Source organism: Anopheles gambiae, chromosome 2 (assembly GCF_943734735.2).
Source record: "Anopheles gambiae chromosome 2, idAnoGambNW_F1_1, whole genome shotgun sequence".
In the NCBI taxonomy this organism is placed as follows: domain Eukaryota; kingdom Metazoa; phylum Arthropoda; class Insecta; order Diptera; family Culicidae; genus Anopheles; species Anopheles gambiae.
In genome coordinates, this window is record NC_064601.1 from 58,742,647 (window position 1) to 58,759,794 (window position 17,148).

The following is a 17,148-nucleotide window of genomic DNA, read 5'->3' on the forward strand; positions in this document are numbered from 1 at the left end:
TGTTGGTGAGAATTCTTCTAAACGTCGATTGTTGGATCGCTCTCCCGATCCGTCGCCTACCAATACCGTTACACGCGCTATGCTGTCATCGGGTACAGGGTTGTCCTGCAACAATATTACGACCGTTCCTGAACGCCCACCCCGGACTTGGGTCTTTATCTCCCGTATTGCTCCTGATACTCCGATTGAAGCGATCCGCGAAATGGCCTGTTCTAACATAGGGACAGACGACATCTTGGTATATAGCCTTGTACGACGCGACCGGGATCTTTCTACGCTCTCCTACGTATCTTTTAAAATTGGTGTACCGGATTCGCACCGGGCTATTGCTTTGGCTGCTTCAACCTGGCCTCGCGGGATCTCTTTTAAGGAGTTCATCGACCTAAATCCCCGCTCCGTCAATGTTTGGCGACCCACTACAGCAGCATCCCTTGCACCTTCTGCGCCTATTAATCGTGAATCGGATCATCCTTCCTCGCCACCTTCTATCAACCACACGACACAACTGCGAAACGCTGATTTCACTATTTCGCCCGATCATGGTCCTATGACCTTGCCTTATACGCAGTACTTTCAGCAAGCGTAACCGGCTGATCCGGCTGAAGATTCTCATGAACTAGCGACTTTACCCGAATAGATGGAAGCTAACCCTGCATCTAATACACATAATCCGTCCGACTCTCTTTCGCCGTTAATAACTTGCAGCGAGAGCACTCCCGGCGCATCTCGCTCACTCATCCCTTCGATCGATCAATTGAACATCTACTATCAAAAAGTATGAGGATTGCGCACAAAACTAGACGAGTTACGCCTCTCTGTCTATCTGAGCTTGATATGGATGTGTTTGCATCGTGCGTTAATCACTTCATTCCTACTGGTGTATCTCGTGAAAATGTTTCTCTGCTTGATGGAATGTCGGTAAACGGTTTGCCGCAATTATCTGGCATAAAAAATATACGCGGAAGTCAATTGGACCTTCTATTTGCCAATGCTGCCAATGCTATGCCTTCTTGGAGCGCTGCTCCCCCGTCATAGCTTCACCTGTTCCACTCGTCGCGCTAGACAATCATCATCCTGCTCATGAGACAAGTGTGCTCCTTACGCACTCTCGCCCTGCATCCTCTCAACGAATACCTACGGCTCGTATGTTCAATTTTAGGAAACTGGACTACCAAAAGCTTCATCATATTTTAGCCGGTACCGATTGGTGCTTTACTGATGATGACATAAATCAAGCTGTAGCAGCGTTTACTAATGTAATCACTTCCGCCTTCCCTTCCTGCTGTCCTCTCCTATCCTGTCTACCGATCCCGTCTTCGCTCCTTTTCCGTACCATAAACTCCTTCCTACTCCTTCGTGAATAATTGTATACTATAGTCAGTAAGCACTATTGCTGTAACCCAACGTGGCCGAGCAATTAATAAAAAAAAAAAAAAAAAAAAAAATCATCACTGAGAATAGTTGTGCCACTCATTTAGGACCTATCCTATTGGCAATGTATATGTTATATTTTGCTCTATATGTTACTAAGTTCGGCTACTTGATTTATGTGAGTATAATATTTCAACGTTGTACTTTAATAGGTTGTCTAGCAATATTGAGGTATGATAAGTGTCCAATATTGGGTGAATCTTTTTTTTTTCGCTTTCATTTTTATTATTATTTATTTTTTCATTGTTTACTATTTTTAATTACAATATAGTGGAGCTCTGATTGATATTAGACCTTTTGTGCCTTTTACACAATATACTGGATAAATTTAACAGTTTACACGTCATGATATAGATCATGTTTTAGCCATCGCGTTAGAGTGGAGTTCTTCTGCAGGGAAACGTTTTTTTGAAAAAACCTTGGTCACATTGAGCACTTATAGTCTAAGAAAAAATGATAACGAAAGAGAATCTAGTCTCAACCTTATCTACACTAATCTTTCCTCTATCACATAAATTTATAATCTAGTCTATTTACTTTAATATAACCTATTTACAAATCGCCACGGGCTGGACGTACAATTTGTTTTATACTTTTCTAATAGTAGATAAGCATATTGTATTATTTTTATCATATTTGTTCTTTGATGAATGTTACTAGTACTATGCCAAAGTGGTAAATTAAGGATTTGTTTAAGAAATTTGTTTTGGAACGCTTGGATTTTCTTTAAGTGCGTAGAGGCACTTTTTTCCCAAACTGGGTATGCATATAATAATATAGGTCGTAGGATTTGTTTATAAAGCAAAAGCTTATTTTTTAAGATTAGTTTTGAATTCCTGTAGTAAAGCTATATAGAGATAATGAGGTTTTTGTTGCAGAAAGTATTCTATTTTCAATATGTTTTTTGAATGTTAACCTTTTGTCGAGTGTAACCCCCAAATATTTAATTTCATTTTTCCATTCCACTTCATTATTATTAATGTTTAATTTTCTATCTGGCAATTTTCTTCTACTTGTGCAACGCTAGAAAAAATAGCTTCCGTTTTAGATTCATTTACTTTCAGCTTCCATGTTTTGCAGTATCTTGCATACTCATTTAGTCCTTTGTTTAGGCTTTTTATAATTGTTCTTGGACATTTGGCAGAGGAACTAATCGCAAAGTCATCGGCAAAACAGTATTGTTTGACATTTTTCATTTTTGGAATATCGCATGTGTAAATATTAAACAGAATCGGTGACAGTACGCTTCCTTGAGGAAGACCTGCTAATGGGTAGAACGGTGTGGAGGTAATATTATTTATGTGAACCGAGCCTGTTCGCGTTTTGAGAAATGAAGTGATAAGTCGAATCAGATTTGGAGGAAAATTGAAGGATACAAGTTTGAATAACAATCCTTCATGCCAAACCGTATCAAAAGCCTTTTCTAGGTCTAGTAATGCAAATCCTGTTGACTTCTTATTGTCTCTTTGTGATTTTATAGTGTTTGTTAATCTGTGTAATTGGTAAGTTGTGGATAGTCCAGCTTGGAAACCAAATTGGTACTTTGGGATAATGTTGTGAATGTCAATGTGTTTTTTTATGCGATCAGCAATTTGTTTTTCAAAGATTTTTCCCAGGCAACTCAAGAGGCTTATCGGTCTATAGTTTTTAGTATCGCTGGAATCTTTGTTTGGTTTTGGAATAGGAATTATTTTTGCTTTTTTCCAATCATTAGGGAAGTAGCATAATTTTAAGCATGCATTTAAGATAAATGTCAAGTAAATTATTCCCTGCATCGGTATTTTCTTTATAGATGTGTTATTAATGTTATCAATACCTACTGATATTTTTGATTGTAGTTTCTTAATTATTTGACAAAGTTTTTTTGGTTTAATTAATTCTTTACCTAAGTTAGCTGGTAAGGAGTGAAAGTTGTTGAATTCATCTAGTGTTTTTTTAACTAAGCGCTCCTGAGAGCTTTTTGTTTGTATTGTGGTATTGTTAGCGTTTTCAAAGTGAGCTTTTAAGGCTTCACATTTCTCAGGATTTGTTAGTAAGAAATTTCCATGTTCTTTAATTGGGGGTATAGTTTTACTGTCTCCATTCATGATCCGAACAAATCTCCATAGCCTAGTATTATTACGTGTTTGTTCATTTTTTCTAAGTTGGTAGACCAAGCATTGTTTCTGATCAGGGATATTTCCTCTTCAACTTGTTTTGCTAATGTTTTGTACACATTTTTTAAAGCATGGTTCCACCTATTTCTTTGCCATCGGCGCCTTAATAGGTTTCTGTATTTCATTTCAGGGATTATTAATTTATATCGGTCTATTTTAGTTAGTGGTACAAATTTACTATGTGCTGTGCTGATTAGTTTAGAAAAATAGGCTACCATGAGATCAATTTGTTTTTCATTGTTAATTTTAGCTAAATTCAAGTTTGACAGCTCTATTTGTTGGGAAATGTATTTTTGATACCCTGTCCAATTTGCTTTCATATTCATATTCATATTCATATTCATATTTATTTGTCTACCTTTTGATTACACAAATGCTTAAATAATACTTATTACCTATGTTCCTAACCTAACAAAAATTAACACGAATTATCAAAAATTTGAGAAAAAAATTTTTTTTTTAGAAAATTAGAACCTAAAATTTAAAAATTAAAAATTAAAAATTAAAAATTAAAAATTAAGGCAGCACGGGATTATGGAGGGTTCTGATGCGGGACCGGAAAGAGGATAAGGGAAGGTTGAAATCAAACATAGAATATACACAGTTAAATCGACGAATTGCACGAAGAAGGGGGTCATTACGGCCCACTGCAGTTCGGCGGGAAGGGATCACTAGGGGAGGGCGGTTTCGAAGAACACGGTTAGGGGCGTAGAAAGGGATAGAAGAAAGAAGGGAAGGAGAATCAATATTACCAAGGAGTAATGCGGCAATAAAGGAGGATTGGGCATGGGAACGGCGGTTTTCCAATAGTTCCAGGCCAAGCTGCCGACACCTGTCCTCGTAAGGAGGTATGGGGGAGGACAATCTACCCAGGATTTTACATATAGCAAACCTGGTGAACGATCGCTGCACCCGCTCGATACGTTCCACGTGGGTTCGAGCTGTAGGGGACCAGACTACTGAGCAGTACTCCAAAATCGATCTGACCAGAGAGCAGAACAGAGTCTTCAGGCACATTGGGTCGGAGAAATCGCACGCAATTTTCTTTAGGAGACCCAATGTTTTCCGCGCCTAATTGACAACTGAGTCAATGTGGTGGCTGAAGGTGAGGCCTCTGTCAAGCAAGACACCGAGGTCTTTTACGACACAAACACGATTGACTTGTACAGAATTTAGGACGTACGAGTAAGTGATTGGAGACTGCGAACGACTAAACGAAATGACGTTACACTTATCAGGACATAATGTGAGGGAATTACTAGAACACCAAGACGAAAAACGATCAAGAATATTTTGTAGGGAAATGCAATCTCTAGGAGACGAAACTGGGAGAAAGATTTTGAGGTCGTCTGCGTAGCAGAGGAAACACTCAGGAGGGAGGGTGGTACGGACATCATTAATAAAAATTATGAACAGCAAAGGACTTAGAACACTACCTTGCGGTACGCCTGCACTACATGAAAAGGGAGTCGAAAACATATCATTAAATTTAACACTGTAGGAACGATCACATAGAAAAGAACGTAACCAAGATACAAAAAGATTATTGACGTCAAGTTGTGAAATTTTATTTAGAAGTAAGGAATGAGGAATACGATCAAATGCAGATTTGAAGTCAGTATAAATAGTATCAACTTGTTTAACTGACTCTAACTGGGATGATACGAAAGAGGTGAAGGACATAAGGTTAGTTGTTGTAGAACGGTTAGGAAAAAAGCCATGTTGCTGAGGGATAATAGTAGAAGAGGTGAGTTTAAACACATAGGTATGGATAATATTCTCAAATACCTTGGTTATTGCGCATTGTATTGAGATGCCACGGTAATTGGAAATGACAGACGGGTTACCTTTTTTGTGAATGGGAACTAGCCATGCTCGCTTCCACAATAAAGGGAATGAAGACGAGGACAAAGATAGGTTAAATAATTTTACCAGTAGAGGGACGAATAGAAAAGGTGACTTTTTTAAAACCGAGGCTGGTATTCCATCCGGTCCAGGGGAGAAGGATGGCTTAAGTTTTTTAAGAGCTTCAGAGACTGTATTAACATTGACAATACCCTCAGCCCATGCGACGGAGTTTAAACCAGGCCATATGCCCTCAGACTCTGTCAAAGGTTGACTCTCCGGTCTAGACAGACCATTGGCGAAATGCTCAGCGAATAGGGAACAGGTGTCAGCAGCATTGTCTGTAGTGACCGAACCGAGCGACATGGAAGTAGGAAGGGAAGAGGGATTACGACGCTTCTTGGCATAAGACCAAAAAAGTTTAGGATTACGGTATAACATGCATTGAAGCCTTCCAAGATACAACCTATTACTGGCCCGATTATAAATACGAAAAGCAGAAGCGGCATATTTGAAAACTCTACGATTATACTCAGAAGGAGTTGAACCGAGTTTTTTGAGGGCACGTGTCCTATCCGCCTTTAATGATCGCAATGTAGCATCATACCAAGAAAGGCGAGAGGAGGGTTTAGAACGAGGACAACATAAAGGGAGAGCTGCCTTAACAATATTACTAAATTGCTCCACCGCTACGTCCACAGTGGAGGGAGAATCGGTTCTAATTTCTAAAAAATTCCAATCAGAGTTGGTTATGATTTCCCTAAATTTTTCTAAGTTCATTTTCCGAAAATTCAACTCAGATTTGTTATCTCTAACATTATTACCATTATGCGGTAAAGGAACATTTACTTTGGAGTAGTTTGGAATACTGTTGCCACACGGTTTAAAGCTATTGGTTAAGGATATTTCAAAGATAACCGGAAGATGGTCGAATGTAAATTCGGTTATTGTTCGTGGTGATGTTATCTGGTGTAAATTGTTTGTGAGAACGAGATCAATAGTGGATGGGTTTCGATTTTCATCACTGGGAAAGTATGTAGGGTTATGTGGATGGTGAATCGAAAAATTTCCTCTTTGTAAAGTGTTACGACGGCGAACGGATCTGTGGGCCACGCGAAGGATGCGGCCTTGTAAATCAAACCCGCTCGGGTAACAGCGATCTTCTCAACCGTTCAACACCAATAATAAACCTTCCCGCTAGTTGCTCTCTCAAGTAATTTGAGGAGCCTATGCCGCAGAAGGGGGTGAAGAGGGATGAGAGATTTCTTTCTTGATCCGAATATGCAAAATTAAAAAAGACGAGGTTTCTAAGAGTTGCAAAATCCGAATGGTTTGTTTATTAAAAGTTCGGTCCCTTTTATACCCCCGGAAGCCCATACATTTTTAGGGTGTTAGTGTATCCTTTCCGAGGATAATTAGCACATAAGTGTACGTACGCGTGAGTGCCGCATGTTAGTATATGTATGTGTCGCATATTTATTCCGCTTTTACACGCAGCGTACCCGGTTTCTAGATTAAGGTGATCTCGCACCACGCGAATTTACAATTTGACACGTCCGTTACGAATTTAATAATTGCGAACGTAACATCCTTCCCCTCGTAATTCATTCTCGTGAATTACGAAAATAAAAAAGTGAGCGATTATTTCACTGGCTGCCTGCGTTGCTCGCTAGCCCAATCGCAGGCCGCAGCAAAGCCCTCCGTCGGTGGGGCCTCCCCCTGTGTCGAAGAGTCTTTGTAGTCAGGGAGCCAATTCCTCGTCTCGACAGGATCTCGTCTTCCTCGTTGGTAAGCGGTGGATGTACATATGGTTGTGGGTTGATCCTCATCTCCATCAGAACCGCTGCCGATTCGCCTGGGCAGGGTTGTCGCACTTCCCTCTCGACAAATCGTTGCGTGGTGATGTCAGGGGGCTCAAGATGATCTACACCGGTGTGTAGTGGTGAGGGGTTGTGGGGATGTGTTCCACACAATGGCAAGGGTGCCTTAGAAGAATCTGGAACCACAGCTTCATGATGGTGAAGTACGGGGATCGATATACCGCGATCTTCTTCATCTGGTTCCGCGATACGCTGGTCCTCGGACCAAGCTCGATTCGGTACCGTTTCCACGAACGGTTTCTGGATTATTTCCTTTCCACGATCGATCTCTTTTGATATCATCGTACTATCTGTATCGTAGTGGATCATCGGCTGATTATGAGGCGCTTCGTGTCCTTTCACGTTCATACCGAAGACAGTCCAACCCAGCTTGGTCTTGATTGCCATTGGCTCGTCGCTTCGACCCATTTTGCGCCCTAGTGGTATTAGTAGATGGCTATGATCGAGACCAATTAGTATAGTTTAGTGTTGGCCGTTCCGGTCCGAACCTAGTAAAAAAGTTCCGTTCTTTATGTAGGCCGTTCCGTTCCGATCCTTTATAAAAAATCGTTCCGTTTCGTTCATTCCGTTCTTTCCGTTCTTTCCGTTCATTCCGTTCCGTTCCATTCATTCCGTTCTTTCCGTTCTTTCCGTTCCGTTCCGTTCATTCCGTTCATTCCATTCCGTTCCGTTCATTTCGTTCTTTCCGTTCATTCCGTTCTTACCGTTCATTCCGTTCAATTCGTTCTTTCCGTTCACTCCGTTCCGGTCTTTGCCGCTTCAATATTGTTAGCATGCTTAGGTTCGTTAGGTGCTATCGTTCGTGCGTTCCGTTCTTTGAAAAAACCGGCTTTGTTCGGCTGTTGCTTGCTGCATGCAAGATAACTGTTCACTCTTTCTCGCATACAGTATGTGTTGCCTGTGCACTCTCCCATGCTCACAGGAATATACATCGCACTTCGTCGCGTATCGTTTATAAAAATCGTGATAAGCGAAACCAAAAATGGTGTTGCATTTGGTATTATGGTGCAATTTGTAACATCTATTCTACTTTTTGTTATAATTTAGTTTGTCTTATCTAGACAAATAACTATTATAAAATTAAAATTTGTACTAATATGGTAGAACGGGTTGGAAAAGATGTATTATAATATGCGAGTATGAACAACGAAAAATAAAATGTATTTATTTGTTATGCCACGATGTCCACATGATCTTGGCACTCGGCATGATTCCAATATTTGGCCATTCGATTCGAAGCATTCTGTTCCATTCGACAACCGTTTGAGTGCCGTGATCTTGTAAACGATTTGTGTGAAAAACTGTTTGTTTCAAATAGTAAGTGTAATTCAAATAATTAGTCAATTTCGTGATACAATCGTCAACTCGTAGCACTCAATAACGCTATCCCATACGCTGGGATGATTATCCTGCTATGGGCATTTAATAAGTTACTGATAGCCAAGCCTATTAGTGGTACAGGAAGGCTTTGACCGAAAATGGTCTTCGCATCTAAAAAGTTTAAAAAATGCTAGATAATAAATATATATCTTATATCTTTAAATGCACAGCTGGTATAGCTTACTGCCCCCCCCCCCCCCCCCCCCGGAAGACAGTTTGGCTTCTAAGCTCTTGGTCGGTTCTTTTGCACCCCAGGTTCACGTTCCGTTCTTTTTGAAAAATGAACTAGTTCCGTTCCGTTCCTTTTTTTTAACGAAATTCCCAACACTAGTAGGGGTAAGCGGGGCAAAATGGGCATGTGGGGCAAAATGGGCACCCTCTATTTAAGCATTATTTGACTACAGAGCTACTTTCCAATGCTCAAAATGTATTCATTAGAGTGTTTTATGAACACCATGTAAGTTTCATAACCCTAACACAAAAAATAACCAAGAAAAGTGCAAAATAAGGTTTAGTAGCATATTGATGTAATTTTTGTCACTTCGAAAATAAGCTTAACCCAGTGTCACAGGGATGCGTTGAAGTTTTACATTATATATTATTAAAGATATGATATTTCTATACAATTTGTCTGAAGAAAGCAAGGCGATCGAATGCGTATTTTTACTAATATAACATAAAATACAAAAATGCTTCACGTGGGGCAAAATGGGCAGTTACGCTTGGGGCAATATGGGCAGATACTTTTGACAAATGGCGTTTGGTGAGGCTATGGTGTTGTATTTGTCGCCTCAATAATGATAACAGACACAGCTTCAAAAGAATCGATTTTGTAGATTTAAACGTGTAAAAACTGTTTTAATTTTGATAACATATTTTTGGAAGAATTTTAAGGGCTTTCCTGACCAGCAAAACAAAAGATAGAACGAAAATACAATTCACGAAACGGTGCGCAAAAGCATAGACCATTACCTAAGCGCAGTTGTTGTGGCCCATTTTACCCCAGTGTTTTGACGTTTCACTGTTTATTTACATATGCCCATTTTGCCCCAGGGCTATGCCCATTTTACCCCGCGTGTCAAAATAGCTTCTCGTAAAACATCAACTTTTATTTTACACTGTTTTCATGATTTTAAGTTGTTTTCATTCTATGTGGCAATTTTAATCCATAGATAAATAGTGGAGGCATACAATAATGCATGAATAATTGTGTTTTGTGGCATATTCAATGGAATATTCAGTAAACTGCTTAACATGCCCATTTTGCCCCGCTTTCCCCTATAGTTGGCCTTGCGCTCTCGTAATCGCTGATGTCAATTCCTCTCAGATGAGAACATTTCTCTCTGAGAACGTTGCAATTGATTGATTGCCTCGGGAGCTGGAGATTTTTCACGGTTCTCATTTTTTCCAAGACCCGTTCTTTTTTCTCCTTCTCTCCTTTCACTAGGCAACTTACTCTCCTACTTTCTTTCTCTCGTATGGACAAATTCTGTGTCCACGTCATCGTAATCGGCTCAGTCGGCCCTTCTAACTGAAGCTGATTAGCTGTTTCTTCCTCGATCAACGTAAATGATGACCCTGAATCTAACAATGCAAATGTTTTCAGCGTTTTATCTTCGTTGCGTAACACGACCGGAACAATTTGGTAAAGTATTTTTTGTTCTTGATGACAATTCTCCTCCGCATCGGCTGTGAAGTGCAAACGGTGATGCGTTTCTTCGCATGGATGTGGGCCGCGTTCTCGTGCGGCTGTGCAATTCTGTGCGGTGTAATCTATTGCATTTCTTGCGTATGTGTTAGTGGCCGGTGAATTGTTTTGTGCGTTACCAAAGTGGTTGTGATTGAACGGTCTTTTTGTGTTGTGCGCTGAAGACTGGTGAACGTTCATCGAGTGTTTTGGCCTTTCTGGCCGTTTTGGCAATTCTTTAAGTACCTTTGCTTGAGGCAGCAACCATTTGCCAAAATCTTCCAGCGATGGAAGAACACCCGGTTTGATATTGGTGGATTTATATTCGATCCATTTTAGATGTCTATCAGTAGGCAGTTTACAAGCCAACTCATTTACGAGGCGATGGTCTTGTAAATACATAGGCATATTTATTGCCTTTATGTTAGTGATCATGTCCTGAATCGCGTCGGACAAATCAGGTATTTTGTGCTGATTTTCAACACGTATGTTTTGCACGTCTTTAAGCAGCTCGTCGTACACGAGTTCTGCTCTGCCGAATTGCTCTTCGAGCTTCGTAATTATTTCCGGCACGTTATCTGGCTCGAGAAATAGACGGTGCACGCATTTATACGCCTCTCCCTTAAGGGCGTGTTGAAGCCGGGTCATGTTTTCAACATTTGTATATTTAGCCTGCTTAGTCGTTTCCTCATTCGCACGCTTGAATTCCAACCATTCTTTGGCCTTGCCATCGAAATCAGGTAGCTGATCAAAGGTCAAGCGTTTGAGATATGTGTTTGTATCTAAGCTGCTACCTTTAAGCGCTTCGATTAGGGCTGCAATTGCCGTGTTTTGGTCTGAGCCAGTCGACGCTGGAGCCTTAATCTTAGCATAGTCTTTTGTGCATTTTATGCACAAGAATGGTTCGTCTGCTTTAGGCAACCGGTTCAGTTTGGCACATGCCATATGGAACCAGCGATCGCATTCGTCGCATTGGACCATATTGGGATCATCAATCCGGCTGCATAAGCGGCAGCTACCATTGTCGTTATCGAAGAACGGGGTAAGGTTTCTTTTCGTAGTCATGACGTAGCTAATGTGCCGATGAGTTCGTGTGCGTGTATAGTGCACAGATTTTTATCAGTGGTGTGGGTGTGCGATGTCGCACAGGTTCAACGGTGCGCAAAGGGCTCTCCCTTGGAGCTCTCTCGTAGTGCTCTCTCACGTATCGCATACGCGGCTCGCTGGAGCTGCACACGTGTTAATGGAGCCGTATGCGTGAGTGCGTAGGTGGAGAGCGGAAGCAATCCTATCGGAAGCGATGCTGTCTTCCTCCTAGTGTGAGTGCTTCCTCTGGAGCGAGGATAGGTTCGTCTAGGAGCGAAGAAATTTCTCTTCGGTGAGAATGTGGAGGGCTAGAGAATTTGCGGAAGCTTTCATACCACGGGCAAATCTCTCTACCATACAAATGTGAGGAAGGCGGCGCTCTGGGACCAATCGAACGAGACAAACAAACACGACTCTGTTCGATAGGTGCTCTGTCAGCTGTTCGATGTCTTATAGACCTGTCATGATGCACTGCAATACGCCTATCTTATCAACTCGAAAATGAAGCATTTTCATAGTTTAAATGAACATCCATCTGCAGGGGGAAGATTCAACAAGTAATATACTAGTTATTCATATCAAAAATAACATAAAAATCATTCAAATTTATTATTGAAAAATGTAAACAAACGTCCATGCCAAAACACATACAGTGCTTATACATGCATTGTGTACACGTAATAGTTTTATACGTTTCAAACCTGTATATTTGATGTTATAATTGATTGTGAAGCATTGCAAATATTATTGATAGCTATTCTAAATATTTTGTACGCAATTTTAAGAAGAAAAAGAGACAAACTACGTAAAAAAACTTGAAAATGTCCCGCATTGAATTCTATCTACTGTAGCTGTGAAGCGTTTGACAGCCAAGGTACTCACAGCACAGGTGGGTATCGAACATCACAGACAGAATCAACTGACATGTTCGACTCGAGGTTTGTCTTGTTTGTTTGTTTGTGTCTGACAGTGCACCTCCATATGATTATATGGGTTTGTTCGTGTCTTATGTCGTGTTCGATTGCTGCTAGAGCGCCGCCGAAGATTCCTCTCTGGAGCCACCAAATGTTACGACGGCGAACGGATCTGTGGGCCACGCGAAGGATGCGGCCTTGTAAATCAAACCCGCTCGGGTAACAGCGATCTTCTCAACCGTTCAACACCAATAATAAACCTTCCCGCTAGTTGCTCTCTCAAGTAATTTGAGGAGCCTATGCCGCAGAAGGGGGTGAAGAGGGATGAGAGATTTCTTTCTTGATCCGAATATGCAAAATTAAAAAAGACGAGGTTTCTAAGAGTTGCAAAATCCGAATGGTTTGTTTATTAAAAGTTCGGTCCCTTTTATACCCCCGGAAGCCCATACATTTTTAGGGTGTTAGTGTATCCTTTCCGAGGATAATTAGCACATAAGTGTACGTACGCGTGAGTGCCGCATGTTAGTATATGTATGTGTCGCATATTTATTCCGCTTTTACACGCAGCGTACCCGGTTTCTAGATTAAGGTGATCTCGCACCACGCGAATTTACAATTTGACACGTCCGTTACGAATTTAATAATTGCGAACGTAACAGTAAAGTTTCAAAAAGGGTTTTTCCCATCCGATTTGCACTTTGGCAATTCCATAGCCTGTGTCTAGCGTTAAAGTCGCCACAAAGGAAATAACTGTTTGGGATAGCACTCAATAGGTTAACGTCTGCTTTAAAACTCTCACAATCTCTGTTTGCTCCAGGATTATATACTGATATTATACTTATTTTTCCTCTATCAGTTTGTAACTGTATGCCTATGGCTTCTAGTGATTTCAATTTGAATGAAGGAAGTAATTTATGGGTGATATTTTTACTGACTACTATAGCTACACCACCTTTTGTTGTAGTTTCTCTATCTAGTCTATGTATAATATAATTGCAATGTGAAAAACGCATATTAGATTTAAGGAATGTTTCATTCAGAGCTGCTATTTGTATCTTATTTGCATCCATGAAATTGAAAAATTCATGTTGTTTGCTGGCTATGCCATTGGCATTCCAATACATGATTTTTAAACCCTTTTTATTTGCCATTGGAGGAACAATATTTAGCTGTTATCTGTACTATTACGGAAATTAAATATTTTTTGTTGCGACATTCGCTTAAATGTGTAAATACGTCTCCGACAATTTGGCCTATTTCTTCAAAATTTATGTCGAAATCTCCTGTAGAAGTGTTTTTCTTTGAATTGAACACATTTGAATAGTTAATCGTCACTTGGCGTGGCTTGGGCGGATTTCCTATTGAGGGGAAACTGTTTTCGTTGTATTTGAATTCTTTCGTCTTACCCGGCGCTCTAGCAGCAATCGAACAAGACATCGAACATGAAAAATGTATGGGATTTGACATGTTCGATTTGTTGTTTATCAAATCGAACATGTCAAATCCCATATATTTTCATGTTCGATGTCGTGTTCGATTGCTGCTAGAGCGCTGCCTTAGGTGGCGCTTTAGTTGCTTTAGTTACGCTTACACGTGTAGGACAGTCTGAATAATTGGATGTGTGGTGGTCACCGCAATTAGCGCAGCGCAGCTTTGTCGGCGCTATTTTACCGTCTGGGCTAGTAGTAGTTTAGCTAAGCGGACAGGATTTGGATGCGTGTGAACCAGCGCATTTCACGCACACAGGTGGGCGGTGGCAGTTTGCGTTACCGTGACCATAACGCTGCCAATTTTTACACTGCATTGGCCCGCTTGCAGATGTGTAATATTCAAAAAATACGCGATGGTGGTTCACTGCTCGAATATTTTTGAGTTCACTAAGGGTTATTGAACCCTTCACAAAATGTAATAGATACATCATCTGATCGTTGAATTTCTTTCTACGAATTTGCAATTTTTTTATCGCCGTTGGTTTTACATGCACTTCTTCCAGTGCTGTTTTGATTTCTTCCAAAGGATAATCTGGGAGGCCAAAGATGACAATTTTTGTGGTTTTTTCGTCATCAAGCTGATGCGTGTAGAAGTGCGTCGAAGTTTTTTTTTGAATTCCTCTATTATTTTACGAAAATCACTCGTGTTTGTAGCATGCACTACGATACCTTTCACGGTAGTATTTGTTGTGTAATTAACTACACCAACACCAGTTATTTTACGATGGACATCGCCTACAGATGTGCCGGTCACGACGATTGGAGGTACACGTTCGGTTTTACGCACACTTGCTCTCGCATTGTACGAGGAGAGAGGAAGATCTTCGCTATCACTTAGTAACTCGAACGAATTTCTGGTTTCTACCGTCACATTGTTGTTGCCAATATTGTGACGTATTGTTGATGCTTTTGGTGGTCTTCCACGTCGCTTTTTACCACAATCCATGACGATGAATCGGGTGAGCGATTTTTTTTAAAGCTCGGCAATGTAGTGCCTTGTTCTGCACGGACACTAACACTGTTACAACTCTGAACGATTTATATACGCCACTCGAGCTCCGCAAACAAAAAAACACGTCTGTTTCGGGCAACGCTAAGTGTGGGAATCATTTGGGTGAATCTAATGTTATTTATTTATTATTGTATTGATTTAATTATTATTAAAGAGTTTAGAATGTGTCTCTACAGTTTATTATACTAAACTACTACATCACTGAAGCTGCTTCTTTTATACCCGTCGTATATGCAATGGTCTACTTTGTTTTTCCAACACCCCCTCTTAGACCTATCGCAAATCGATGTTTCGTAAAAACTGCTGAAGAAAGCCCTTTCGTAAACATATCCGCAAGTTGGTTTTCCCTTGGAATATACTTTAGTTGGATTCTTCCGTTCTGGATACATTCTCGTATGAAGTTGTATCTGATGTCTAAATGTTTCATCCGTTTTTGTTCGCGAGGCTCTTCGGCAATATACATACACGACTGGTTGTCTTCGTATATAATTAACGGAGTATTCAAATGCACGCCAAATCCGGTAAGCAGATTTTCTAACCACATTGCTTCGCAGGATGATTGGCTTAACGCAACATATTCCGCTTCTGTTGATGACAATGCAATGGTTCCTTGCTTTCTTGTGGTCCATAGAACAGTGTTTCCAAAAATTTGAAATATGTAGCCACTTGTGGAATGACGACTTTCCATGTCGCTACCCCAATCTGCATCAGCAAATCCTACAATTGGCTCCTCTTGATTAAGTCGATATTCTAGGAAATAATCCTTTGTGCCTTGTAAATACCTTAGTACACGTTTTAGATGTGTCCAGTGTTCATCTGTTGCACCACTCTGAAAGTGACTAAGATAATTAACTGCAATACTAATGTCTGGACGAGACGTAATCATCAAATAGGTTAAACATCCTACAAGTTTACAGTACGGATGCTGTGTTGTTCCCTCCATGTTATGGTTGCGTGTTAACTTCAAATTGGTTTCTAGGGGTACTAACGATGGTTTGCAATCTTCCATACCAAATCTTTTTAACAAGTCCTTCACGTACTTTGATTGATTAATTTTTAACGTACCTCGAGCCATGTCGTAATCAATTTTCATTCCAAGGAAGTTGCTTATTTCTTGCATATCGTCCATTTCGAATTTCCTTTTCAATTGTTCCTTTACCAACCGAATTTCCTCCAAAGAGTGGATGCCAAAACTATATTATCGACGTATAGGATTAGATACATCACAGCTTTCGTAGATTTCCGAGTGTACAAACAACTGTCATATGCTGACCGTACAAATTCCAGTGTCAACATATAATTGTGGAACATTTCATTCCAGCTCCGCGGTGCCTGTTTTAAACCATACAAGGATTTGTTCAGTTTGTTCAGTTTACATACCTTCTTCCCCCTCTCAAATCCTGGTGGTTGTAGCATGTATACTGTTTCTGAAAGATTTCCGTTCAGAAAGGCGGTCCGCACATCCATCTGATGAAGATAGAACTTCTTCTGCACTGCTACTGCCAGTAGGGTCCTCACTGTTGTTATTCGGACTACTGGAGCATACGTTTCTTGATAGTCATATCATTGACGTTGAGAACTGTTGGATATCATAGTATACAACGTTGTGTTGTTGAATCAAAGTAGACTATAGTATAGAATAAACGGTTTTAGTTTTCTGTGTAACTTAAAAGGATACAGAACAGTTTAAGTTGTGTCCATTGTTTTATTAGAAAATTCCAAAAGGTTATGGGCCCAGACCGTCTACGCTGATAAAGGTATTGGATTTTTCGAGGAAAAATGGCTGATAAAGTGTGGTTCGCAAGATTGAATGGTACCAACTACGAGAATTGGAGTTTCAGAATGAAACTTCTTCTCATAAAGGAAGGATGTTGGTCAGTCGTGAAAGAAGAGAAACCGGAACCAATAACGGCAGCTTGGAGTAAACTGGATGAGCTGGCCATGGCTCATATTGGATTATGCGTTGAAGACAACCAGTTGATTCATATAAAAAAGGCGAGCAATGCAGCGGATGCATGGAAAAAACTGGAAGACTTCCATGTGAAGAAAACTATGACGACGAAGGTACCGATAATGCGAAAAATCTGTGGCTCGCGTTTAGAAAAAGGTGGCGATATGGATGCACACAATACGAAACTAACGGAGTTATTTGAAAAATTGAATAATTTGTCTCCTGAAAAAATACTTGATGACCAATGGGTGATTGCTATTTTATTTAGTAGTCTTCCCGAGGAGTATGATGTACTTGTAACAGCATTAGAAGCTCG

At 40.4% G+C, this 17,148-nt stretch overlaps 1 protein-coding gene across 4 annotated transcripts; it reads right to left on the reverse strand.

Moving 5' to 3' along the window:
* Window positions 1-9,780: 9,780 nt before the first annotated feature.
* On the reverse strand, window positions 9,781-16,440 carry LOC133392131 (uncharacterized). Of its 4 annotated transcripts, XM_061650892.1 has the most exons (4): window positions 16,262-16,440; window positions 15,947-16,074; window positions 15,664-15,710; window positions 9,781-15,598 (listed from the first exon to the last, which is right to left on the reverse strand). In XM_061650892.1, exon 4 carries the CDS (start codon window positions 11,442-11,444, stop codon window positions 9,942-9,944), a length of 1,503 nt encoding a protein of 500 aa, XP_061506876.1. In that variant the 5' UTR covers window positions 11,445-15,598; window positions 15,664-15,710; window positions 15,947-16,074; window positions 16,262-16,440; the 3' UTR covers window positions 9,781-9,941. The 4 variants fall into 4 exon arrangements, with proteins under 4 accessions (XP_061506876.1, XP_061506874.1, XP_061506875.1 ...); XM_061650890.1 differs by having other exon boundaries at window positions 9,781-15,710; XM_061650891.1 differs by having other exon boundaries at window positions 15,664-16,074.
* Window positions 16,441-17,148: the final 708 nt, after the last annotated feature.

Bases quoted from the DNA above. Each gene is read 5' to 3' on its own strand.
- LOC133392131 (XM_061650892.1), bottom strand. From the start codon at position 11,444: ATGACTACGAAAAGAAACCTTACCCCGTTCTTCGATAACGACAATGGT.